Raw genomic sequence first — 27,877 nt, forward strand, 5'->3', positions numbered from 1 at the left:
AAAAAAAAATAAAAAGAAGAATTAAAGAATGAAATAAATTCAAAAAATTAAATAGTTGGAGAAAAAATAATACGAAATAAATCTTCTAAAAAATTATTAAAAAAAAAAAAAAAAAGAAATGATGTTGAATCTTAAAAAATGAAAATAAAAGAAGAAATTTAAATTCTCAGAATCCGTTGGAGATTCAAACATTTAAATATCCGATAGAAAGTTGTTTTTTCCATAAAAGGAAAAACCCTATTAAGAAGTGGGACCCACTAGTCCACGTATATTCCAAATTATCGTGTATTATTTTGATAATATTATTTTTTAATTTGTCAAAATTTCCCGCCGTTCGTCCATCCATTAGCAGTCCGGAATCTTTGCCCAAATTTCATCTTCATAAACGTTACTCTCTGCAAGAATCTCCATCCCATTTTCGAAGCAGATCGTTCGCTAAGCAACTCTTCTTCTCTTCTTTTTGATATGAAACCAAATCGCAAGCTCAAGAAAGCTGATTCATCTTCGAAGGTAACAATCTGTTCTCTGTGAAACGCCATTAGTTTCAATCCTTCACTATCACCATTCATCTTTGTTTCCTTTTGATGTTTCTGGCAGCTTGTATTGGAGGAAATTATCGGTACCACAACAAAGAACAACAATGGATTGGCTTCCAATGTAAATTCTCCGAACTGCGTCTATTTGACCGGATGCGTTGTGGTGGTTCATAATGTTCACTCTGGTACGCAATCGCACCTCGTGGTGCCTCATCGGTTGTGCAAACCTCTGAGCTGTGTTGCAATGTCTCTGGATGGCCGCTTTGTTGCTGCTGGAGAGGTGGTTTTTTTTTTTTTTTCCTTTTTGACCGTTTGTTTTTGTGGTTTTACGAGCTGAACTCGACATGATTGTTGAGACAATGTTGATGTGAGATATAGTATATTTAGGTTTGTACAGACAAATTGCATGGTGTATTAATTTATTCGAGTGATTAGTTCTGCTTACCCAAATCGTTTTTCCTGTTTTTAGAATTTCAATGTATCTATACACGATAGTGTTGAACACTGTCATAAGTCCTATTCTCTAGGACCAAGACCTATTCTCAAGGTCTTTTTTTGGCTTGTTAGTTTATCTTTAGGTTTAGCAGAAGGCTATATAATGCCATTCTTTCTGCTGTTGAAATCATTAACTTTTTGAGTGTCATATTGTATGTCTTGAGTAACTTTGGTGTTGTGAGTACATTTGTTCCGCTTTCGGCGCTCAACAAGTGGTATCAGAGCCTTATTGTGGTATTTGGGGGTATTGTGAAAGTTTGGGCCTCATCGACCATTAGACGTGCTCACAATCGTGTTTATTCTCTTGGAAATCAGTTTTCAAGAATTGTGTTTTTGAGTTACATCCAGATTAATTATTGCAAATGGCCGAACCATCACGACGTGGATCGAGAGTGTGGAGTTCCAATCTCGAAGTAGAAAAATTTGATGGAACCAATAATTTTGGTGTTTGGCGAGGCGAAGTTAGCGATTTGCTGGTCATGCAAGACCTCGATGTTTCTCTCCAAGAGGAGATGCCTGAAGACATGACAGAAGCAGAATGGACAAAATTAAATCGGCAAGCCTGTGGAATTATTCGATCCTGTCTTGGCAAGGATCAGAAATATCCATTTATGAAGGTTACCATGGCGAAAGAATTATGGGACAAGCTTGAAGCGAAATATATGAAGAAGAGTGTGGAAAATAAACTCTATTTGAAGAAGAAACTCTTCCGTTTTGACTACAAGGAAGGTATCTCAATGGCTGAGCATTTGGATGATTTTAACAAAATCATCACTGATTTGCTCAATCTTGATGTTAAGATTGATGACGAGGACAAGGCGTTGTTGTTATTAAACTCTTTGCCGGAATCCTACGAGTTTTTAGTAACAACCCTACTACATGGAATCACTAATATTGATTTTGAAGATGTTTCAAATGCCTTAATAAACAATGAGATGCGAAAGAAGGAAAAGGAGACGTATCAAAGCTCTAGCTCAAATGTTCTCACTGCTCATGGAAGAACTTCTACCTGGAAAAGGAACGAATGTGGAGAGTCTCGATTAAAGTCGAGAGGTAGATCTGATAATTGGAGAAAACTTGATAAAAATGAGTGTGCATATTGTCGACAGAAAGGCCATTGGAAAAAAGATTGTTCGATCTTAAAAGAGAAGGGGTCGAAGTCCAATGTGGTTAAAGATGACGACACTGATACAGATGATGCCTTGACAATCTCCCTATCAGCCAGCCAAACCATTGAATGGATTCTTGATTCTGGGTGCTCCTATCATATGTGTCCCAACAAAGAGATGTTTTTGGACTTCAAAAAGTTCAATGGTGGAGTTGTCTATATGGGCAATGATAGTACTTGCAAGATAATGGGAATCGGCTCAGTACAAATCAAGATGTTTGATGGGGTTATACGAAAACTCAAAGATGTGAGGTATGTTCCTGACTTGAAGAAAAACTTGATTTCACTTGGCGTTTTGGATGCGAGTGGTTATCGCATCATTTTGGAAGGAGGGAATTTGAAAGTAGCTCGTGGAGCTTTGGTGGCAATTACAGGAACTAGAAGAGGTAGCATATACTACCTCAACGGAACCACAATAATTGGGCATGCTGCTATGGCAAGTTCGAAAGAACAAGACATATCGAAATTATGGCACATGCGACTCGGGCATGCTGGTGAGAAGGCGCTTCAGACATTGGTGAACCAAGGAGTCCTTAAGGGTGCCACAACTGAAAAAATTGATTTCTGTGAACATTGTATATTTGGTAAACAAAAAAATGTGAAGTTTGGTACAGCTATACACCAAACAAAGGGTATTTTGGATTATGTTCACACCGATGTATGGGGTCCCACAAAGAATGTCTCATTGGGAGGAAAGAGGTGGTTTGTCACCTTTATTGATGACTACTCGAAGAGAGTTTGGATGTATCCCATGAGGCACAAAAACGAGGTTCTCCAAATCTTCCTAGAGTGGAAGAAAATGGTAGAGAATCAGACGGATAGGAAAATCAAAAAGCTGAGATCAGACAACGGGGGAGAATATACTTATGATCCATTCCTTAAAATATGCCGAGATGAAGGGATCGTTCGACACTTCACTGTTCCTGGTAAGCCACAACAAAATGGAGTTGCTGAGAGAATGAACCAGACATTAATAGAGAAGGTTCGATGCATATTGTCTCAAGCAGGATTGAGTAAGGCATTTTGGGCTGAGGCTCTCAGTTATGCAGTTCACTTGGTGAATCGTTTACCTGTTTCTGGAAACGGTGGGAGAACTCCGCTTGAGGTATGGTCAGGTAGTCCTGTTAGTGATTATGATAAATTGCATGTGTTTGGGTGTCCTGCTTATTATCATGTGACAAACTCAAAATTGGATCCTAGAGCAAAAAAAGCCAAGTTTATGGGCTTTAGCAAAGGTGTGAAGGGCTATAGGTTATGGTGTCCAGAAACAAGTAAAATTGTTAATAGTCGAGATGTGACATTCGATGAGTCTGGAATGTTTTTGCAGAAAATTGAAAATAATGACGAGGCATTGAAGCAGGTGGAGAAGGTGGTGTTCTCTCCTGATGTGGTTGCTCCTACCGAAGAACCTATTGATCAGGTAAATAATAACTTTGATGTCTTAGAACAAAAAGAGCAAAGTCTTGAGGAGCAAAGCCTTGTGAATGAAAGAGTGGAGGAACCTGAGTCAATCGCCAAGAATAGACCACGAAGGGTAATTCGAAAACCTGCAAGGTTTGATGATACGATAGCATATGCTTTCTCTTTGATTGATGGAGCTCCTAACAGCTACAAAGATGCTATTCAGAGCCCGGATAGCTTACACTGGCAAGAGGCTGTGAATCAGGAGATAGCATCATTGGAGATAAATCAAACTTGGGATTTGGTACAACTTCCAAAAGGTAAGAAGGAAATTGGTTGTAAATGGGTTTTTGCAAAAAAGGAAGACTCTTCTGGTATACGTTATAAGGCTCGACTTGTGGCTAAAGATTACGCACCAAAGGAAGGTATTGATTACAATGAAATTTTCTCACCTGTGGTAAAGCATTCTTCCATTCGAATTTTGTTGGCTTTGGTTGCTCAATTTAATCTTGAGCTTGCACAACTTGATGTAAAAACTGCTTTTTTGCATGGAGATTTGGAAGAAGAAATATATATGGCGCAACCAGTTGGTTTCCAAGTAGTTGGACAGCAACATTTAGTATGCAGATTGAAGAAATCTTTGTATGGGCTGAAGCAATCCCCTCGCCAATGGTATAAAAGGTTTGATCATTTCATGGTAGAGCATATGTATACTCATAGTCAATTTGACCATTGTGTGTATTATCGGTGTCTCGATGATGGATCGTTTATCTATTTGCTCTTATATGTTGATGATATGTTAATTGCTTCAAAGAGACAGATGGAGATTGATAAGCTCAAAGATGAGCTTTCTAAAACATTTGAAATGAAAGACTTAGGCAATGCAAAGAAAATACTTGGAATGGAGATAAAGCGAGATCGGAAAAAAGGTACAGTCTGGTTGACTCAGTCTCAATATCTACGCAAGGTATTGTCAAGATTTAGTTTGAATAATTCAACCAAACCCGTTAGTACTCCACTTGCTCCTCATTTCAAGCTTAGTGCTTCCATGTGTCCAAGTTCTGATGATGACAAAAGGTATATGGAGAACATTCCTTATACAAATGCTGTTGGTGCGTTGATGTATGCTATGGTGTGTACTCGACCTGATCTTTCACACGCTGTAAGCATGGTGAGTCGTTATATGCATAATCCTGGTAAAGAGCATTGGCAGGCTGTAAAATGGATTCTTAGGTACATTCTTGGCACTATTGATGTTGGTATTAAGTTTCAAAAACAAGAAATGTTTAATCTTGACAATCGTGTAGTTGGTTATGTGGATTCTGATTATGCTGGTGATTTGGATAAGCGACGATCTACTACGGGTTATTTATTTACTATGGCTGGTGGACCTGTTTGTTGGCGTTCAACATTGCAGTCTACTGTTGCATTGTCTACCACTGAAGCAGAGTATATGGCAGTAACAGAAGCTTTTAAAGAAGCTATTTGGATGCATGGTTTGATCAATGACTTGGGTATTTTGCAGGAACATATAGATGTATTTTGTGATAGCCAGAGCGCTATTTGCTTGTCAAAAAATCAAGTCCATCATGCTCGTACAAAACACATTGATGTCCGTTTTCACTTTATTCGAGAAATTATTAGCAAAGGGGATATTCGGTTATTAAAAATTGGAACTGCTGATAACCCTGCTGATATGTTGACAAAGGTGATCACTCGTGAAAAGTTCTGGCATTGTTTAGATTTCATCAACGTCGGAAGGGAGTAGTGTGTTGACATGGTAGCAACCAAATTAGCTATCAACTTGGAGATCTTATGACAAGGTGGAGATTGTTGAACACTGTCATAAGTCCTATTCTCTAGGACCAAGACCTATTCTCAAGGTCTTTTTTTGGCTTGTTAGTTTATCTTTAGGTTTAGCAGAAGGCTATATAATGCCATTCTTTCTGCTGTTGAAATCATTAACTTTTTGAGTGTCATATTGTATGTCTTGAGTAACTTTGGTGTTGTGAGTACATTTGTTCCGCTTTCGGCGCTCAACAGATAGCTGTTTATGATTTTGCTCGATATAGTTGATGTGCACCCTCGGCATTTGGTGTTTTCGTCACCGATTCACTTTATATATTTAGTGCTTAAGCAGTTAGCGTCAGCATCAAATGACCACGAGGAAGTTTAGATTAAGAGATTTATCTACGAAGATACGGATTCAAGATAATCCATATATATTCATGAAAAATGATCAAAAGCCTAAGATCATGGGTTCTCTTTTCTGCTGTTGCTATGGTGAAAGGTCAGAGACTCGCATATTATATTGTTTTCACCCCATGATCTATTTGGTTTTGCAGTCAGGGCCTCAACCCGCAGTATTTGTGTGGGACTTAGCTGGCATGGCCTTTCTATCAGAGCTGAAAGGTCATCTGTATGGTGTTGCTTGTCTTGCCTTTTCACCTGATGGTAACTATAAATTATTTGTTTTTGGCTTCGCCTCGTTTATTTTCCCTTTTTCCATCTTAAGTAATTCATTATTTTTTATTTATTCCAGGGAAATATCTTGTGTCTGTTGGGGGATATATATATATTTGGGACTGGCGGACCTCAATGTTGCTAACAAAGCTCAAAGCAAGTTCATCTTGTACGGCCATCTCATCTGTTTCCTTCTCGTCAGATTCAAAATCCATTTTAACCGCTGGGAAGAAGCACTTGAAGTTCTGGACAATTACATCCCCTAAGACCCAGTTTAATTTAGGGACAAGTTCATTGTCTTTGCATGGAAAACCTGTTAATCTTGGTGCCCATCAAGGAAGCTCATTTGTTTCTATCACCTCTGGCTTGTCGACCGACGGTAGCTCAGGTGAAGTCTTTCCCATGTATGCATTGACTGAATCAGGTTGGTTTTGCTCCCCATTACATATATATCCTTAGACTTAAGTTTCTGATCATGGTTTCATTCTAGTTCTATTATTTCATCTATAGGTGTCCTTTGCCTCGTGAACTCAGGATTTTCAGTTACGAAGTCCGTAAGTTTAAAGGTACATGGGACTTCTGCATCTTATCTTAAAGATTTCAGCTAGCTATTTATCTTCAAAATTGAAAGGGTGAGATTACTTTTGAGGGGTTACAGTTTTCTTTCAAAATTAAAGGAGTGAACTTACGTTCGGGGGGTAATGTTCTCAGTTGCTAGAGGAGGATTAAGGATCCCCCAATGACGTGCATGGTTTTGGTCCCATAAAGTAGGAGCTCACCGTTTTTATTAGAACCTACCTTTGTTAATTTCCTTTGTCAAACATTGGGGAGTCAATTGTTTCTCACTGATTAGTCAAAAAAACTTGTGATGATTATTTAGTGACAATGGGAATTTTATGGCTATATACCATGGCAATAAATTAGTGTATTACGTAGACGCCTGCACAAAAATTGCGCTTGCATCTCTGAACTAAATGTATGTGATAAATACAAGCTTGAGGTTAACGTCTGAAGGAAAAAATATCTTGTGGATGCATGTTTGAACTCACATCTGAATGGCTTTCTAACTCTTTTGAAGTGTGATATTCATCAGGTCGATAAATGTTTCGCTGTATCTGCATCTAGCAAGTTAGTTGCTTGTGCCTGCAGCAATGGAATAGTACGACTTTATGATGCTGAGAGTCTCCAATATGGAGGAAGTTTCACCTATTCAAGATCCAAGCAATTCGACGGGGAAAGCAATATGGTTCATCTCATGAAAGATGATGGAAATGATCTTCGAAGCTTACCTGTTCTTCCTGATGCGGTTGCATGTTTTTTTTCAACCTCAGAAAAGCTTGGTAAGCATTTAAGCAATGACTTCTAAATAATGGAATGCCACTTTTGTTTGAATATTGACGATTCTGCTTTGCAGTGGTTATTTATGGAGATCACAATCTTAACATATGGGATATCCACGACGTGAAGCAGGTGCTTGTTAATTATTACGTTATGACTTGAAACTATGGTCGTCAATTGTATTGTATGGTTTCAGAGTACAGTTGGCGCTTATTTCTTCCTTCATATTTTTTTCTTTTACATTTCCTCAGGTGACCAGGTCTTGTGTGCTAGTTTCACATTCTGCTTGCATATGGGATATCAAGGTTCTTTGTTGTGAGAACATGCACGATCCATCTCTTGCTTGTGCTGCTAGAGGTTGTTCAGGAGGAATGTCTTTTGCAACATGCTCAGCAGATGGTACTATTAGGTTGTGGGATCTAGCTTTGGAACCTGATTCAGAAGATGCAATGGACAAGCAAGTACGACAAGAGACCACTACACGCTTAGGTAGATTCAATTTTTAACCCTCCAAATAAAAGAAAATTCAAAATTTGTTAAACCACGATTGTATACTCGATGTTTTTATTTTGTGAATTTCCAAATGCTTACACAATGCTCGCTTGTCAGAAATTAATTTTCTTATTGGGTTATTGGTAACAGAAAGTGCTGGGATATTTGATCGAGAAACTGTGGAGGCTGGTTTGAACTCTCGAGACTTTCGTTCTCTGGCAGCGAGTTCAGATGGAAAATACCTTGCCGCTGGTGATTGTGATGGAAACATTCACATATTTAACCTGCTTACTTCTGATTATACATGTCTTCAGGCGAGCCATTGGAACTGTGATTAATTGATTTCTTTGATGAAAGAACCCCATGATGTACTAATTAGATGGCAGGCGATCGTGTTCTTGATGAATTAAATAAGAATTATTTTTCATTCTTGTAGGGTGCTCATGATGCAGAGGTCCTATCATTAAGCTTTAGCTCGTTGAGTAGAAATGATGATATATCTAAAGAAGTTATGCAAAGTCATTACTACCTGGCTTCATCGAGTCGGGATCGGATTATCCATCTTTATAATGTTGAAAGGTACAATTTCTTTTATTGATATTCCTACTTTTTGATCTGGGCTCTTGATGCTACTTTTTTTTTTTTTTCATGTTAGGAATTTTGATCTCTCCGATAGTATTGTTGATCATTCAGCAGCTGTAACTTCGGTAAAGATCAGTTGCAATGGACACAAAATTATAAGCTGCAGTGCTGACAGGTATAAACGTAAAAGCTTTACTTTGTAGGTGCGTGACTTATTATTGGATGATTGATCTTACCAAATTGATACTTGTATCAAAATGAAGAAAAGATTTCGAAGAATGGGGACGAAAGTTTAGAGTCCTACGCTAATTTTACAATCACTAATCTAACCGATTCCCTAACTAAGGGCTAGCCCCTAATAACAATCCTATCACTGCTTAGTTGATGAATTTTTGGTTGGATGACTGCCTCTATAAGTAAAATATTAAGCCTTTGTATTTATAGCCTTTGATACTGAATACAGATATTTTGCATCAGTCTTGGAGAATTTCAATCCTAGATTGTGTCTTTATTCAACTTGACTTGAGCCAATGAACGAGACTGTTTTAAATGGGTTCTTGGAGGGTTCACGAAGTGAAACAACTAACAAAAGTTCTTGCGAAGAGTTTTTATGCTATATCCTGTAGGCTGTGGCCATATACTATTCTCTAGAATGTTTAATGTTTAATGGTTTATTCTTTAAGAAAACTTTTCTTATATCTTCTCCATGATGGAAGATCAACGAGTTCAAAACTAAACTGCATTCATCAGCCATCCTTAACTGACTCTTACACGCAGGTCTTTGATTTTCCGTGATTTCACCACAATAGATAGTGGTCATAAGATTTCCCGCAGTCATCACCAAATGGCATCTCAGGGTACTGTCTACGATATGGCTATAGATCCTAAAACAGATGTTGTTGTTACAGTTGGGCAGGTATGCATATTACATTCATTGGTAGTTGCAAATGACTCAGTTCAATCGCTTCGTATAATGGCTGATTGGAGCTTGATGTTCACATTATCCGTTGATTAGAATAACTAATGTGCAGCAAGAATTTCTCATAGTCATCAATACCATTTCTAGAGACTGGAATAACTCTGTTAGTTATCCAATGTGTAGGATAAGAAGATCAATACATTTGATATTGCTTCTGGGAAGCTGATAAGATCTTTCAGGCAAGAGAAAGATTTTGGGGAACCAATAAAAGTGAGTTAATTGATGTTCATCATATATTTGTCTTGGTGTTCTGCTGAACTTTAAATCGTGTACAGGTCGCAATGGATCCAAGTTGCAGCTACCTTGTTTGCTCCTATTCGAACAAGTCTATATGTGTGCATGATTTCGTTACAGGGGATATGGTTGTACAGGGCATGGGGCACGGTGAAGTTATTACTGGTGTTATTTTCACTCCGGACTTTAAACGCATTATTTCTGTAAGTTCTATTTTCTTTTTGGCTTTAATACCACTGATTCTAGAAAGCCTATTATACGTGCTTTTGATTTAACATTTGACTCTGACTACCTTTTTTGTTAAAACCTTTGAAGTTCTCTTATTTTAGTTGTGATTTTAACCATAGGCAGGGATGAATAGGTATTATTACCAACATTTCCAAAGGATATCATCTTTGGAGTTAGCTGATACTTATGTTTGAGTGGGAGTGGAAAAAGCTTTTTCCCCATTCCATATAGATACTGCTGAAATTTCAGATTCACATTGAATACAAAACATCGTAGAAATGTTGCTAAGGTCATAATATTTCGTAAATTTCTTTATTTCTTTGCCAATGGAAGTTGAGGAGGGGAAATAGAGCTGTTGGATGGGTAAGGGTGGCAGAAGAGGTGAAACATTTTTTCTTTTGAAAGAAGGGGAGGGATTAAGGTGGTGAGTGGAGCATGAAGAATAAGGATTCATTCTCTCACGAGAACTAAAATACTAACATGTCCTTTTGCTCTACTAAACCTTTAAATAATACGGGAAAGAATCAAAATGTAAATTGAGATACTAGAAGAACCCCCATGCTAACTGAATGAGAACATGATTAAGGATTAGTTGGCAAATGATAAAAATACAAAAAAAAAAAAAAAAAAAAAAAAAAAAAAAAAAATCCAAGGGGGGAAAGTCCATCTTCTAATGTTGCAAAAAGAATGGAACAGAATTTAATATTTGTCATTTTGTTGTCAACACTTTCATCCTGAAGTCCTTTAAGTTCAGGTTCATACATTAAATTATGGAAGCATGCTAAAAAGCTTTGGATGAATTTCAAATTTCATTCCTTGTTTCTATCTAGTCCTTAAAGTTCAAGATGTTTCAGTTTCATCCCTATGCTTTAAACTATGTATCTTTAGTCCTTGTCATTAACTGCGGTTGGCCCAATATTGATATGAACTCTCCATTAGATAAAATTTTGATGAGATGATATCTGACCACTCGTTGAATGGATTACAGATGAATGAGAAAAGACAATGAGGCAGTTAGGGCAGGGGTTAAAATTAGGACTAAAGTGTTATTGTTAGTATTTGCTCCTCCCTCATCATAATATACAATCCATCCAACAAATTATCATTTGTGTCACTTCGTTTAAATTTGATTTAATGCATTGCCTCATCAATTTTCTTTCAATTGGCGTTAATAGCTGGGATTAAAGACGAACATAATTCAAAATTCTACAGCCATAATAAAATCTTTTTAATGTTCAATGCTAAACAGATACAATACCAAGTATTGTATAGAATAATGTATTCATTGAGCTATCTTGTTTACATGTTTCATGGTTGAAAGAATTTTCATTTCTAAAATCCTACATTCAACTAGCATGTATGTACATTTTCTCCTCCAGTTTCAGTTGACTAGTTGTGATCAGGAACCCGGACATTTGATTTTGACATCTCTGTAAATAAAGAAACTTAAACTTCTATTAATATTTATTGACAATGACATATTTGGCCTTCATACTGAGAACCATATGCGACAATGGGGCCTCAGCATTGACAACAGAATTTTTTTTGAAAATTCAATTTCTATGTTATACTAATTATACTAAATTCATTTAACTGGATGCCTAACATTTATTTCAAGGTTACTTCCTATATCCTAGTCTTGGGTCTGAAAAAGGTTTGACTGCAGATAAGGAGCAACGTAGACAGAACTCCAGTTGCTTCCTCCATGTCCTTCTTGGATGTCTCAAATTTATCCTTGGAAAGATGTTCAATTTAGAACAATCATATGCATCGTGAAATTGGAACTTCTATCATATTTGAGCAGTTTATAATATGATCTTTTTCCTTTATATGCAAGTTAAACCTCTCTTATACATAGTAATCGAACTTGCAATATATTCATTTAAATAATTTTTAGTGTTGTAATGTTGATTATACTTTCCTAACTCCGGTTATTCGCACAGATAGGAGGGGATGGTTGCATTTTTGTATGGAGACTTCCTGCACTTTTATCTTCAAGGATGCGCCAGAAAATGAATGAAGGCTCTGGTCCATTGTTTCCCGGAAGCATGACTCAGCCTATGCCTTTTAGTCAAATCATGTTGTATGAGAAGGATGGGGATGAAGAAAAGCTACATACAACCAGTTCTAGTAATGGTTATCAGCCGGAAGATTCCAAGCAAGATGGTTTTCAGGGGCTTCATCAAGGAGGAGCTGCTCCGGAGGCAACATTTAGATTTAGCATTTCAAGACTTCCTAGATGGGCACAAGATAAAGTAACAAACTCTGACAGTGCCCAAGTAAATCTTGTGTCCACGCCTTTGCAGGTATGCGGAGTTTTAAAGTCTTTGTTAGATGTCAGATGACATAATAAAGTAGGAGCCATAATATTCTAAATAAGAAAATCAGGAATTTTATGGAATATATTGGTGTTCAACGTATTCAGGTGAGAGAGAGCCATGTTTTCCTGAATATATTCTGTTGCTCGAGTTCCTAAGAATTTATTGGCATTTGATGGTTTACATCATTACCTGTAAAGTAACATTCTGCCATTTTTAATTGGTATTTGTTGGTTTATATTCCACTTGTTATCTTAGGACAGTTAGTAATCATCATGCTGGATTATATGTGTTTGAATTTTTTTTATAAAAAAGTTTTCCCTATGGTTTTCCAGATTTTTCTGTTTTTGGGAAAATTTTATATGCCTATTATTGTAAAGCAAAATCAAGCAAGCACAAACACAAATATTCAAATGAACATGCAGAAGGTAGCAAGTATAAAATACACACATTTTAGAGAGAGAGGAATGCAAGTTTTCATCTATTTGTATGTGTTTTGATTTTAATTTATTTTTCAAATTTTTGCAAGGAAACAAATCCTATTAGAGTTAATGTAGGAAGAAGTTATTTTGTGGAATTGTTGTTCCTTGCCAGATATAAAAGTTGTGCATTGATCCCACTCTCTTTCTATTAATTTTTGCTAGCAGATAATTTTGAGTGCCAGCTTGTTGGGAGTTTATGGTTTCATTAGGTTTTGGGAGTCATATGAGAGTTATAGGAGGTGTTGAATGGCATATTCAGACTTTGTGGGTCCTGTTGGCTCTTAAGGTTGCAAAATTTTCCCAGAGAAATCATCTATGGGCTAGAATATTAGATCCTAGATCCACGAGATCTTCAATACGATCACTGAGGAATGCCTGTCTTTTTGGTTCACCCTTGTGAATGATAGATTTTTGTGGTCGAACTTTTTCACAGTTGTGGTCTCATGTGAGTATATTTTAGGAGTTAAACTAATGGGTGGGGGTATGGAATAATTTAAGGCACCGGGCTGTTATTCTGTCCAGAGTCACTTCCATCACTGGTACATTTGCTTCAGCACCAGGATGCTAACGTCATTGTGTACAATATTATCTATTTATATTTCTTATAGATGTGGAATATATTTATGTATTGAATGAACACCGATGTAATATCTAATATTATGAATGCTTCTTGATTCACATAAATACTTCATACATTGGACATGTACATACTATCCAACCGTTGTTCATAATATACTTTAGTACTTAATTATGGGTACAACCTTTCAGAAGTAGTAATATCATATTACCGGAGTTCTATTTTCATGAATGAGTTTCTGTTATGAAGTCATATGCAACTCATAGGTATAGCAAACAGGAATTATTCTTTAATGATTCAGGATCATCGTCTCACCCATCTATGATCAAATTTGATTTATGCATGGTTGCATGTCCATTGTAATATTAGTTTGAGTTTAGCAAGGGTGTGTGATTTCTTGGCTCCCCGCATAAATATATAATCTGACTTATTTTCATCCTCAGTCCAATTCTTATGTTTCTGTGAATTGAACAGAAAACTTGCTGCTCTTTGGTTGTTGATGACCAAGAAAATCCATCTCTGCCTTCAGAATTTCAAAATTGTTCTGAACACGTCCTTGGATCTGTTAACTCAAGCACCAGCAGCTTATCCGCGAACTCTTCTGACAATTGCAATACTAGTGGTTCGCTTGTGCCTCAAGAAACTTTTAGGTAATTGGTTCAGTACTCTCTTCGAAAACTTCTCTTTTAAATAAATCTGTTTGCCATTGTCCATGCTGACAGTGTCATGTATGCTTCCAGTGGCCACCCTGCTATGGAAAACCGCTGGCTCTCCATATATAATGTATGTCTAGATCTACCGAGTTCCCCAGAAATGCAGAATGTACTGGACAGAAAATCAGTGTCTTCAACTAACACATGTAAGGTCATATCCCTTTTTTGTTTAATCTTGATTAGTGTAAGGCTATTTTGAGAATTCATTAACTCGTGAATAGACTTAAATGATACTTGCAGCTTCTACAATTAGGAAAACTGCTTTATAACCTTGTTTTGCATGTCATACTTGTTATTTTTAATTACTTAAGGTGGTTGTTTTTCTACACGGGTCAGATTTTCCATGCATGAGATTCACATATGATATTACTAGTAAAGGATTTTGTGTTTTTTGAAAATAGAAAAATACGCTAATATTGGATGGTGTGGGATGGTTTATATGTAACGTCCTCGGTCTACTTTTTTGGAAAATAAGTTATTTTCTTTTAATGTAGATGTTTTTGTTGCCTTTAATGTGTAGCTTAAATAATCAATAACTTCCTCACAAGATTGAGGAATATTATCTGTTCTCCTGTTTAGTTTCTAAAATGGAATATCTTATTTGTAACTACTGAAATCATCCATATATAAACCCCTAGCCACCATGGAGTTCTCCATCTTGGTATTACCACGTATACTTCTCCTTGTGTCTTCTATCTTTTGTTCTTTATGTTCTTCATCTAGATCGAGTGTGTGAATCGTGTGATTTTAACAAATGGTATTAGAGTTAGGAGAGATTCACGACGATTTGTGAAGATGGAAAGTTCAAAGATCGGAATCGAGAGGATTGATGGATTCAATGACGGTTTTTGAAAGATGCAGATTGAAGATTTTCTTACTAGAAAAACCTTCATGAATCCTTGTCCTAAGTGAAGATGCTAAAGCCGAAGAAGGAGCATTGAACTGGAATGGCGCTAAACTGCAAGGAGGCACCATTGGACATGGACGTGAAGAATGGCGGACGAGTTGTGGTTCTGAACACCAAAAACCTAATGTTGGTGGGCGAGGTCAACCTTGCGCAGATCTGGTAAAATTGGACAAGAGTGCCATGTGCTCGCTTGAATTCTTGTGTGATTCTGTCATGTAAGTGACGTACATCATGAGAGACAGCGGGAGAGCGGAAGCGGTAGGTTAGATGGGAAAAGGTTTTGAAAACGAGAGTGAAGGCTAGGAATCTGTTCATATTGTCGAGGTTCATCGTGGTGTCAAAGATCGGAGATTCTGAAGGAATGGAATGGTTCTCCATCATCACTACTCCAAATCCTGTTTTCACTCACGTGGTCGGTAGCATCGGCATTCGGAAATCCCTGTCTTCCAAAGTTATCCAGGCAACGTTCTTGAGAAGATTCAAGGAATTGCGAAGATCGAAGCTGAATTTGCGATCTTGTTGATGCAAGCAATGTTGCTAGGGGTGTGAAACATTCATTTAGGAATTTGATCTAGTGGAAAAATCGGTCGTATTTGATCACTGGATCACTTGGTATTCCGACGTTTCTCTCCTGTGATTCTATAAAGCTCAAGGATCAGTAGACTCCAGGGTTGATCCAGTTGACGTTGTCCAGGAATGAAATGGAAGTTTAAGGATTAGTAGACTCTAGGGTTGATCTAGTCGACGCTGTCTATAAATACAATAAAAGCTCAAGGATTGGTAGGCTCAAAGTTGATTTAGTTGACGCTGTCCAAATAGGCTTCGGGGTTGATCCAGTGTCCAGAAATGTAGTGGAAGCTCAAGGATTGGTAGGCTCCATGGTTGATCTAGTTGATGTTGTCCAAAAATGTATTGAAAGCTCAAGGATCGGTAGGATCTAGGGTTGATCCAATTGACGCTGTCCAAAAACGTAGTGGAAGCTCTAGGATTGCTAGGGTCCAGGGTTAATCTAGTTGAGGCTGTCCAAAAACGTAGTGGAAGCTCAAGGACCGGTAGGCTCCAGGGTTCCAAGGATCGGTTGGTTCCAGGATTGATCTAGTTGAAGCTATCTAGAAATGTAGTTAGGCTCTAGGGTTGATCCAGTTGAAGCTGTCCAATAACATAATGGAAGCTCCAAGATCAGTAGTTGATGCTAACCAAAAACATAGTGGAAACTCAAGGATCAGTAGGCTCTAGGGTTGATCCAGTTAATGCTGTCCAAAAATATAGTGGAAGCTCATGGATCGGTAAGCTCTAGGGCTGACCCAGTTAACACTATCTAGAAATATAGTGGAAGCTCAAGGATTGATAAACTCTAGGATTGATCCAGTTAACGCTGTCCAAAAATATAGTGGAAGCTCAAGGATCGATAAACTCATGGTTGATCCAGTTAACGCTGTCCAGAAACATGGCGTTCAAAATCGTCAAGGAGAAAACACCATCGGATCTATTGAAAGCATTGTTGAATATGTATGAAAAACTATCGAACAAGACAACCAGAAAAATGAACTCAAAGGTCAATTGAAGACTTCTCAAGTGCGTCACGAGTGCCAAACTGGGTTAAGGAAGTTGTGAGTAAGAATTAGAATAGCTTTGGGGGTTGAAGCTAAACTCCTTGAGTTGGGGGAGTCTTACTCGTCAATGAAGCACGAGAGAGGCGCAACGCCTGTGGAAGTGCTTTGAGAGGAGTGAGCAGTATAAGTGCTTCAAGAAGTGAGCACACGTATATTCCTTGAGTTATCGCCTCGTGGGCTAAAGTCGGGGAAGGAGAAGGAGCACTACGTTAGATGTAAAAGGCATAGAAGAATGAAGCTGCAATAAGACCAAGAGGAGTGTCAGTGCAGTAGTTGCCACATGAAGGTGGCTAAGTAAAGAGTTGACCAAATTGTATTGCCAACTAGTGAAAGGGGTGTGTTAAAAGCTTTTAAAGTTTGCTTCAATAAGAGATTTGGTCACGATGAGGAAATGTTGTGATTGGGCTTGTGAGCCCCCACCCGAGGGGTGCACCAAAATTTTCAGCAAGTCAATTACACAGCCAGTTTGACGTTCAAATCGTCATTGGGATGATGCTGAGATTAAGTGGAGAGAATGTCACAATCCTTGAGGTAATTGAGAGTCTTACAACCATACTACGAAGACAGTAGGTTATGTCTCTTATATACAGACAGACAGGGCGGCAACACAAGAGCAACGCTCAACCAATCAAGTGAGGGCTGAGATAAGACAAGTGTCATACAGTTGATGAGTAACCCAGTTTATCATTAAAAAACAAAACACATTAGAAGACGATACTATTTCATTCACAAGACAATGGAAGAAGGTGATAGACAGGACAATGGAAGAAGGCGATAGAGGGTGCATCCATCAGACATGTTCGATAGGACAATGGAATAAGGTGATAGAGGGTGCATCATCAGACATGTTCTGATAAAATGTGTAGATGGTGGGAAATTGAGGTTGGGCAAAGCCTTTTTGGTCTTTTGTAGCTTCTACAAATGTCATGCGGTGAAGAGCTAAGAAAACTTGAGGATTTTATCAATTCTCTTAGATGGAATCTTATCTATTGAATCTTATTCTTTTTCTATATAATTTTCAAAATCAAGTGTCTTATTTGTAACTACTGAATTCATCAACATATAAGCCCCAAGCCGCCATGGAGTTTTCTATCTCGGTGTTCCATGTATATTTCTCATTGCGTCTTCTCTCCTTTGTTCTTTATGTTTTCATCTAGATCGTGTGGGGATTATGCGATCTTACCAGCAGCTAAGTGATAGTATTTCTATATCATCTCCCTAGGGACTAGTATTAGAAATTTTACTAAACGTAAACTTAATTTCTAGTGATCTAAGAGAGTAATCGAGTAAATTTAGATTGTTAACTAATCTAAACCTGGTTTAACAAAAATAAATCCAGTAGCAAGATAATAAAAACAGAAAAATGGCTCAGACAAACAATGTAAACATCAGGTATGTAAAACAGTTCGGATTAGGAATTATCTGAATTTTTCTAAACCTGAAAGGTTGAAACAAGAATTTGCTCTCTCAGGCTACACAACAATAAACATGGAATCCTCCCAAAATTTCCAGATTTAACGGTTTAATTTCTACTAATCCATGCCAAATTAAACTTCTCTAAGTGAGCCTTTGGTGGGGGTTGTTATTCTGTAACGTCTCTACTTAGCTAGTTGCTAACTCAAACAAGGAGCTATCGTAGTTTTGAGAAATAAGGAGCTAAGTGAGCCTTGGGGTGTGTTGATTTGGCAAACCCAAACTTAAACAATAAAAACACTCAAAACCAAAATGAAAAGAGCCAAGGAGCCTCAAACCCTTATTTAGATTAATACAAACATTCATAATTCTTGCCTGTTACAAGCTGAAAATAAAGAGAAACTACAAAGAAATTCCATAGAAGGAAATAAAATACTTGAAGATAAAATGGAAAGTTGCAATATTGCCCCCTTCTTCTCCCAGCTGTTTTTCTTATCATCGTATGTTATTTCTCTCCTCTCTCTCAAAATCAGTTTCCCGATTTTCTTCTCTAATCACTATACGGATACTTCATCCTCATAATCCTCCAAATGAATTTTAGGGCTAATTAGACTAGGTAGGTGTGAGATCCCACATCAGTTGGGGAGGAGAACGAAACATTCTTTATAAGGATGTGGAAACTTCTCCCTAGTGTGACGTTTTAAAAACCTGAGAGGAAGCCTGAAAAGGAAAGTCCAAAGTGGACAATATTTGCTAGTAGTGGGCTTGGGCTGTTACAAATGGTATCAGAGCCAAACACCATGCGATGTGCCAGTAGGAGGCTGAGCCCCGAAGGGAGGTGAACACGAGGCAGTGTGTCGACAAGGGCGTTGGGCCCTGAAGGGGGGTGGATTGTGAGATCCCATATCGCTTGAGGAGGAGAATAAAACATTTTTTAAAAGGGTATGGAAACCTCTCTCTAGTAAATGCGTTTTAAAAATCTTGAGGGAAAGCCCGAAAAAGAATGCCGAAAGAAGACAATATTTGTTAACAGTGGGCTTGTTACCGTACGGACACTGTGGCAGCCTTTAATTGGTTGTTTTGAACTGTAAGCTGACATAAGCGCCAGCTCAATTAATCAAGTGCACTTTGCTCCCAGAAATGTTCAGGCAATTCAAGAAATTGAAAATCCAGCTCCAACCAAATGTTAACATTTTTCTCAATCATAAGTCTGGTGACGAAGTATATCAACATCGAATTCGCATAATTCAATGCTTTCTTTGCTTTCAATGGAACGGTCAAAACTCGCCAAATAATATATTTAATTAGAACCAAAGATTTAGGGAGATTTAATCATAAAATCCCTAGCATTCTACTCAATTTAGGGGAATTTTAGGCATAAAAGACCAGCTATCTTTTGGAGAGTTATTAATGTTGTTTTCTAGAAAGAAAAACTTCCAGTTAATAGAAAATTTCCAGAATGAAAGTTGGTGTTGGTCATTTCTGTTAAACTTAAAATGCTTCTGAGCTATTTGTGATAATTGTCAGCACCGATATGATATGGTGGCACCTATTACCATTATTTCTTTAGTCAAGTGTTTTGCATGGTAAGAACCGTCACACAACTGTCAAGTTTAGGTACTTTTTCTCTTATATTGGTATTTTGTTTGGTTTGGATAGCAAGCTAACTCTTGTGGTCTTGATGTGATGGGGTCTTTAACAGCACAGCTGGCAGTAGAAAGACTGCTTTTACATAATTGCACTTGTATGCAGTTAACTATTATGATGAGTCACTGCAGTGAAGTTTGTTCATCTTTTAGTTTTTCTGACGAGGAATGTGCTTTACAGTACAAGACGCGGCGAAGCTACCAGCTTGTAATGGATGCTCTTCTGGTCAAGCTAGCAATGATTTAGATGCTGGGGGAGAGTTGACTTCTAGTAAGGTTGCAATTTTTTATAATTCTGGACCCATGAGCAAACGTGAATTTCATACGAGAATGGATGAGGTTCATAATGGGGAAACGGAAGTGCAACCTTCCGGCAATGTGAAAAGTGAGAAGCAAGCAACTGGAGATAATAGTCCTTGCAGCACTAACTCTGAAGGTGATCTATTCAAGCTACATTTTGGCAGTTTGTCAATGTCATACAAGGTTAGTGGAAATTTGAGTCCGTAACATTAATTTAGTCTTTGTTTGGGAATTCAACCAAAATAGGGAAATGGTATTGTCAAATATATTGGCACTTCTGTTCCTGAATTTCAGTTGAACTTCTCTTAGACAAGCAAAAGTATCAATCAGCCTGAGTTGTATGCTACATTTAGGACTTATTGATAGCTGAAGATATTTTCAGATAAATGTTAAAGATGTAAAGAAATGATCTCATAACTTCAACTAGTTTTTGTAAAATTGAAGGTTACAGTATAAAGATAGGTGATAAAATCTAATCACAGAGAAGTTGGGAAAAGGAATTTCTCGCAACCTGGATTGCACACACTCACCAGTTCCATAATATAATTGAATTGTGGTTACTTTTAGTATTAAAGAATCCATTTAATTGATGGGTGCTTATTGTACAGAAGAACGAATCATCGGCAAGGAAAAGATACTTTTCCAAATATGTTGTGCCGAACTATCTTGGAAGCACCAAAAGACTCCTTCGAATGCTGCCTCATGAATCTGATTGTAAAACTTTGAAAAACGTCGACGTAGCTACTAATAATTCTCCATCACAGAACCCGTCAAGTCAGGTTTCGGCAGAGGAAGAACGGGTAGGTCTTCTCTAACCAATAATAATGGAAAGTGGGCTCTGAGGGAGTGAAAGGAGCCAGAGCAGATCAAGATTCTCATTTCTCAGAACTTCATGCTTTTAGTTCAAAATGACTTCAATGGACTAATATTCATGTTATGAGTTGTCAATCATGCAGGATATTGCAAGAACAGCAGCAGAGACCTTGCCAAGCACTATGTCGTCACACTTTTCACAAAATGAAAGCTATCAAGGTGAAAGAGACTCAAAAAGAGTAAAGCTAACAAAAGAAGGAAATGATGACAGTTTTCCTGTTGCAAGTGAATCGCAGGAGCAACGAACTAGTTGTAGGGAAGTATTACTTGGTTTAGATGCTGCAGCTGAGAAAGCAGTACAGTTCTTCTCAAGATTAGTTACCCCGGGTTGTCATGAAGATAGTTTACATGATTCTGGATTGGAGTTGTATGATGAAGCGGCCAAGTTACTTCCATCAATCATAGAGAAAATTAATGAAGTTGCCAAGTTGGTGCAATGCAAGAACAAAGATAAATGTGAAAGTACAAAAGATGTTATTATGACAGGGTTTGAACCTCTCCTAGGAACATTTGCTGAGAATCTATCTGAAAAGGTGGTTGAAATTTTGAAGAAGAATCTTGGTGGGAATTCATAGTTTTGAATAAATAGCTTTGTACAATGAAGTAGCATCTAATTATGGTAAATAAATGACGTATTATGTCATGTTGGTTCCGTATGTTCTTCAGGTAGTCGATGGATTCTACCTTTGAACAATTAAAAATTCAGAGGTAATTCGCTGGATATTCTTACTTTTCGGAGTTGAACTTTTTTCCCTCTTGTTTTATTGCTCTTGCCTTGAGTTCTTGTTTTAGGACGGAACCCTTCGGGATTTTGCCAGAGATGCCACTTTCTATTGCCAAGCTTGACATCAAAGGTGAGTATTCTAAATAATGGTCTATTCTTTTTCATGGAGCTAATTTCCAAATGTTTTATTGGGCTCGTTATTAGCTGTAGGAACCATTCTTTTCTTTTCATTTTTAGTAGTAGGATTTCTTATTTTCTTATATGCATGTTTTAAACGCATAGTTCTTGTTCTCCAAACTTAGTGACATTTAATAATGAAAGGGTAATTCTAAAAAAAATAAAGAAAAATAAAAGTTGGTCTTTAACCTTTTCTTTTTCTCCCCACTTTTACCACTTTTCATACTTGTAATTTTCATGTATTTCTGATTTAAAATGGTTGAGAAGCACCTTTTTTTTTGTGAATCTCAAGGCATGCTAGTGAATAATGAACTCTCCAATAACTTACAGATACCGAAGGCCTGTTGGAATATATATACAAATCCCTAAGAAGGTATGCCTAGAAACTAATCTCTTGTATGCACATTCCTTTGCTTTTCTCTCTCCATAGTAACATGCCAAAAACCATATTCTTTCTTGGGATTCCTTCACTCTACACCTATAATCATGTAGTTTTTTATTTATAAGCCTATCATAGTAGTTGCCTGATGGATGTGGCACTTTCCTTCAATAAAGAGGCCTATCCATTTCATATAATGCTGGAACTTGGTTCATCATGACCACTTCAGGCACTATGAACAGACCAATAGAGACCATGAAAAGCATATCCTGAAAAGAAAACCTCTAGTGGTTATCACCCCTCTTCCTACAGGTACACAGACTCCGATCAGTTATAACTTATAGATCAATTGAAGGCCCAGTCATTAATGCTCATCATCACTATTATTATTTAACCAATCCAAACAACGAACGTCAAATAATATACTTCTCTTTTGGGTATAGGATTAAAACCTTTTGTGTAACTTTCTATGTTTCTCTTATTCTTTCCAATTTTAAATAATAATAAAAAGTTCACACAACCTAAAGCCTTAAAAGAGTTCTTTTTACAGTTTCGTTAACAAATATTTTCAAGATTTGTAGCCAAAATTTTGAATTATCAAAAACAGAAATTATGTCAAATAGACAATTTTCGCAACTAGTTTTTTAAAATGTCAATTTTAAATAAAAAAATTAGATTCAGATTGGTTCAATTATCGCAACTAGTTAAAAATTTCGTCCTTATTTTTAATTTTTTTAAAATTTACATTAATTAACAAATGACCTAATTGATGCTACCAACAATGTTGTTAAATCTCTTCCTTTTTTAATAAGAAAATAATCTAATAGACATGTAAATTCAAGCCTATTTTGAATTTTAATTGGCTGAGCCATTAACACGGAAATTTATAAAATCTAGACGGTTTATACATGTTATTTCAATTGAAAATTTCCTTATGTATATGGGTCCAAGCCCAAGGTGGAGGCTCTGTTAAAGTGGGTATCATTTTATTCATTGTTTTTAATCAGAAAGCAAAATGGGAAAGGGAAAAGCCTCTGATTTATTACGAGTTGTGTGTATGTGGGGTAAAGGAATGGGGTAAAGGGACTTCATTTGATTGTCCTTTTGCGTTCATTTTTCACTTGTAATGATGGGTTTTTCTTTTCCCTTCTTTTGTTTCACAGCTAGACTTGTTCTTGCATACCATTCTCTCTTTTACTTTATTAAACACCAAAAGAAAAAAAATACAAAAAAACAAGGGAAAAGAAGCCATTCCACTTGTAACTGTCACTTGGGACTCGCTTTTGAGTGAGAATATGGGTTTGCCTAATTATGGGCAATAATAATCTAGACATAAAATTAGACAACATTATTTGATATTATAGCGCTCGAGAATTTTTGAATTCTTTGGATGCGCATGTTTATGTTATCTACCTCTCATTAGCTTTTATTACCATTTGCAGATCATTGCTGTAATGTGTGCTCCACGCCATTTTATCCTCATTATGGATCCGAAAAGGTAACTTTCATAAGCTCAAGATTATGTTTACTTACCTAGTGTTCTCATTATATTATTTTCAGTCTGCTCTAGATAGACTCATGCAATCAGGCCATGCTTGTTTCCCTTTATGAATTTGTATGCGCTAATTAGTGATAGATTCAACTGCCCAAGAGGCTGCCTCATTTCCATTTTTCAGTTTTAAAATTTCTATTTGTTGAGATAATTACCAGATTTTTCATTTTTCTTTCTTTCAACACATGGGCTCTTTACTGATTATCTTTTTATGTAGTTCACTTTGTAGATTCTACTAATAGATCCAATAAAAATAAATCACATCAAGAAGTAGGTATCCTAGGCACTAATATAAGGACCCTAAGTACTTTTCTTCTACTCAGTGTACCTTTTTAGCCTCTCTCAACTTTGGAGTGTTGATTAGATTTTTGGGGGAAAAAAATGAAGAACCGTTCATTTTAACTTTTTAGTATTAACTAAATTAGAAAACTTAACCCCAGCCAGAAGAAAAGAAAAGGGAATATAGAACATTAGACTCATTTTCCTTTCAAAATCATCTTGAAGCCTTTAGTTGATGCCTCTAAAAGAGGTAATCCCCATAAACAATGACACAAATATGATGTCTATGTGTCGCATTGATGAGAAAATGAACTGAAAACCCGTATGTCTGTTATATTAGTGAAATTATATATGTCCTCTGGAAGGAAGTGGAGGGGTGAGGATATGTGAAGTCTGGGAAACTGTTCCAATTAATCTGTCTGTCTTTTCATTGAGAAAATGACAAAGAATTAAAGAAATGAAGGAAAGCTCATTCTCACTGCAAAAAGCAGCACGGGAGGGACAAAAACTGCACACACAGTAGACATTAGAATCTGCAGTTCCCTTCACAAAACACACAATCCAAACATAAACCCTTTTGCCAAATCCAAATCTGTTATCTTCTTAATCTCATCAGTTTGCAGGCTTTGACAGAAACTAAATTAAAAAAAAATTTTACTTCCTTCCCCTGCCTTGGTGTGGATCCATAGGCATGCATGGATTTGTTATTATTATTGTTGTTATTATGGTGTTTTTCTGGGCACAGGTGATTGAAAATTGTAGGTAGTTTAATATTGTTTGAAGGATTATCATAATAATTCCAATAGATTGTAGTGTAAGCAAATCTTTGCAAGATTCTTTTGCTGTCCATTAGCCTGGAAGGTGAAAACAAAGTGAAATGATTAAGTTTTTCTTTAATACTGTTTTAGATCCATGTAAGACAACTTTGAACTCTTCTTTATCATTGTTGGTCATTAAATATAGTTTGTAGTACTTAAGAGAGGGTTCTTTTCTGGGCTATAATATTCTACTAATTCATTGAATATTTTGTATAGTATTAATGGTCGGATTCATTCTTTTGAGATCAGAAGTTCAAATCACCGGTTGCATTAACTTTACTTGATTCGAGATGATTTTTGCCTTTTAGCCTCTATTAAATATAAATTAAAAGTTTTTGTCTCGACAATAACAGATGTTGTATACCAACACTAAATAATTTTCGAGCGAGACAAAACATATCGGAGAAATCATTCCATTGGTAAAACTTGAGGGAACAGGAAGCTTTTCATACCTAAATCTTAAACCTTAAATATCAAATCTCAAGTCCTCTCATTCCCATTTCATGTATACATTTATTTACCAAGCAAAAAAAAAAAAAAAAAAAAAAAGACTCAAATCATTGGGATTGTTAAAAATTCAAAACACCAACAAATTTGGAATGGGAGAGAGAGAGTAATTATATGTTAGTGGAACATAGATGGGTGGGATTGTAGAGTTGATTATTGTCCCAATCGATACCTGATACCTATTAGTTCTGATATCAATTGTTAGAATTGTTCAACACACACTCGATCAAGATAAACATAAAGAACGGGAGAGAGAAAATACAATAAAGAATATTAGTTAAAGGTTTTATTATTGATTTCAGGTATGTACGAAAAATATATTTTGGAAGCACTGACTAATCGGGTATATCTACCCTATATATTTCTATAGGTTGTTTACAAAATATCGTTCAAATATATCGCTCCGAGATTTAGGTATCATGTTTCATATCCCATCCTTCTCTCTTTCTCTCTCTAGAAATCCAGGCAGACATTTTCTTATGGGAGCAACCCAATTATTTTTTTCTTTTTTTATTAGAAAAAAAAACAGCCAAAACCCTAAATAAAAGACAGGTCACTCACACAGAAAAAGAAAGAGAGAGAGAGAGAGAGAGACAAACTCTTAATCCTTTTATGTTTTTTTAATAAAGGAAAAATGAAATAAATAAATAAATAAATAGTGTTTCTTTATTAATAAAGGAAAATTAAAAGATAGAGGACACTAATACACTTTACGCCTCATAATATTGAATAACACAAAAAAATTAAAAAATTAAAAAAAAGAAAAAGAAAAATACACCCACACCCACACCCCAATGAATGAAGTAAAGTTGGTGATAATTACCATCATACCCCTCCCTTTTCTTTTCTTTTCTTTCATGTGATTGCCTCCTCTTCATCGTGACTTTGCGGTGCCCAAATTCCTTTTCATTTCCCTCTCTCTCTCTCTCTATATATATATATAAATTTCTTATTTTTCATTCTTTTTAGGACTTTAAATTAACTACTAAATTTAATTTACTTTACCTCTACTAACAATTTTTAAATATCAATTTATATATATTTGTTATTATTTTAAATGATAATGGTTTAATTTTTTCATTTATTGTTTTATTTTGAATAATCCCATCTTTTTAAGATAAAAAAAGTCAACTTTTTACCCTTTGAGATTAGATGAAATAGATGCAATTTTTATTATCATTGATTTAAAAAAACACAAATTGATTTAGTAACGTAATATAATTCAATTGATATGAATATATTTACTTTCGACTGAAAATTTAAAATTTAAAATATTCATTTTGTTGAAATAAAAAATAAAACAAAACTTTAAGAAATGAATTAAAAATGGCTTGTCTTAAAATAAATTAAAAATTCTTATTATTAATACTCATGTTCATGTTAGTATACTTTTATGATATTTTATTGATTTCTTATTATATAAATAAAATCAAACATATAAGAATATGACGAAAATTCAACATAATGTTAGGAATAATTAAGATTTGAAAGGAAAAATCCGGTGCGGTCAGGTCCATGGAAGTGATATGAGAACTGTGGGCCCAAAATTTGAGGCCTCGTGTTCAGGAATTGATGCCACCGCGCTTTGTATAACCCTACGTAATTCCTACGTATACACGTGTGCTTTCATTTGGTCATTATTATTATTAATTATTACTATTATTATTATTATTATTATTATTATTATAACTTTTCTTTTTGTTTCTAATCAATTTTCATAATAGGTCAACAATTTCTTAAAATTTAAATTACACAAATTTATTTTTATAACTATAATAGTAAAATATGAATATTTATATTACTATGGTGTTATTATTAAAGCCTTTATTTGATAATTATTTTTTTAAAAAAATATTTAATGGTAAAAATTAAGTTTGTTGGCTAACAATATTTAATATTATAATTTTAAAAAAATTAATTTATTACAGAGAGTAAAAAAATTTGATATGTATACTTGCAATAATGTAATAAATAGTTTTATGCAAACCCACACACGAAAAAGTATGGTCTGATGCCAATATCGTACATTTTCGACCGTGCAGTGTTATGATGTTGACATGCTCTTAAGGGAAACTCGAGTTTCATTTCTATTTTTTTACCCTACTTTGATGTTTCGTTGGACCTTAGGTAGGGTTTACGTTCGCCAACCAAACACAACTCATGTGGAATGTAAGCTTGTTCAACTACATACGTCGTCTATGCGTGCATATTCAATCATATACAGCCTATCTGACTTGCCTCATCAACCATCGTAACTCACATGGTCGTGTCAATCAAGAATGGAACTATGTGTCGTTCATATCATTGGTGCATCTCGAACATCTATCCATTTGGGTTCTATTGAGGCAAGGACCCTCTTGTGTCCATGCTAAGTCATTTACGAAAATTGTACTTGATAACAGATGCATTTTCAACCTCCGACACATGACAAGGGTGCAATGTTGGTACACTCATGCCATCTGACATTGTCCTTGAAAAACTATTTCAAAGGAAGTCGCTCGAGACACTCATCTTGCAATCTTTGCCTCACTATGACACATGTATGTATTATAGGGCAGCTCGCTTAGGCCACTAGGGGTGGTGGAAAGCCTACCCCTAATGTACATTATAAGGTATTTTTTGTCTTGCAGCAATAGACATGATTCTAGCGAATGTTCATAGATCTCATGGAGTGTCTGCTCGG

At 36.1% G+C, this 27,877-nt stretch overlaps 1 protein-coding gene across 1 annotated transcript; it reads left to right on the forward strand.

Moving 5' to 3' along the window:
• Positions 1 to 358: 358 nt before the first annotated feature.
• LOC111438187 (mitogen-activated protein kinase-binding protein 1) lies at positions 359 to 21,401 on the forward strand. The gene is made up of 20 exons (XM_023076142.1): positions 359 to 510; positions 598 to 816; positions 5,946 to 6,054; positions 6,143 to 6,487; positions 6,574 to 6,629; positions 7,157 to 7,403; positions 7,478 to 7,533; positions 7,653 to 7,890; positions 8,044 to 8,207; positions 8,330 to 8,472; positions 8,549 to 8,650; positions 9,253 to 9,391; positions 9,578 to 9,664; positions 9,730 to 9,891; positions 11,860 to 12,222; positions 13,768 to 13,943; positions 14,034 to 14,152; positions 19,767 to 20,068; positions 20,494 to 20,685; positions 20,842 to 21,401. Exons 1-20 carry the CDS (start codon positions 466 to 468, stop codon positions 21,331 to 21,333), a joined length of 3,756 nt encoding a protein of 1,251 aa, XP_022931910.1. The 5' UTR covers positions 359 to 465; the 3' UTR covers positions 21,334 to 21,401.
• Positions 21,402 to 27,877: the final 6,476 nt, after the last annotated feature.

The sequence above is a fragment of the Cucurbita moschata genome, unplaced genomic scaffold (genome assembly GCF_002738365.1).
Source record: "Cucurbita moschata cultivar Rifu unplaced genomic scaffold, Cmos_1.0 Cmo_Scf00072, whole genome shotgun sequence".
NCBI classification, from domain to species: Eukaryota; Viridiplantae; Streptophyta; class Magnoliopsida; order Cucurbitales; family Cucurbitaceae; genus Cucurbita; species Cucurbita moschata.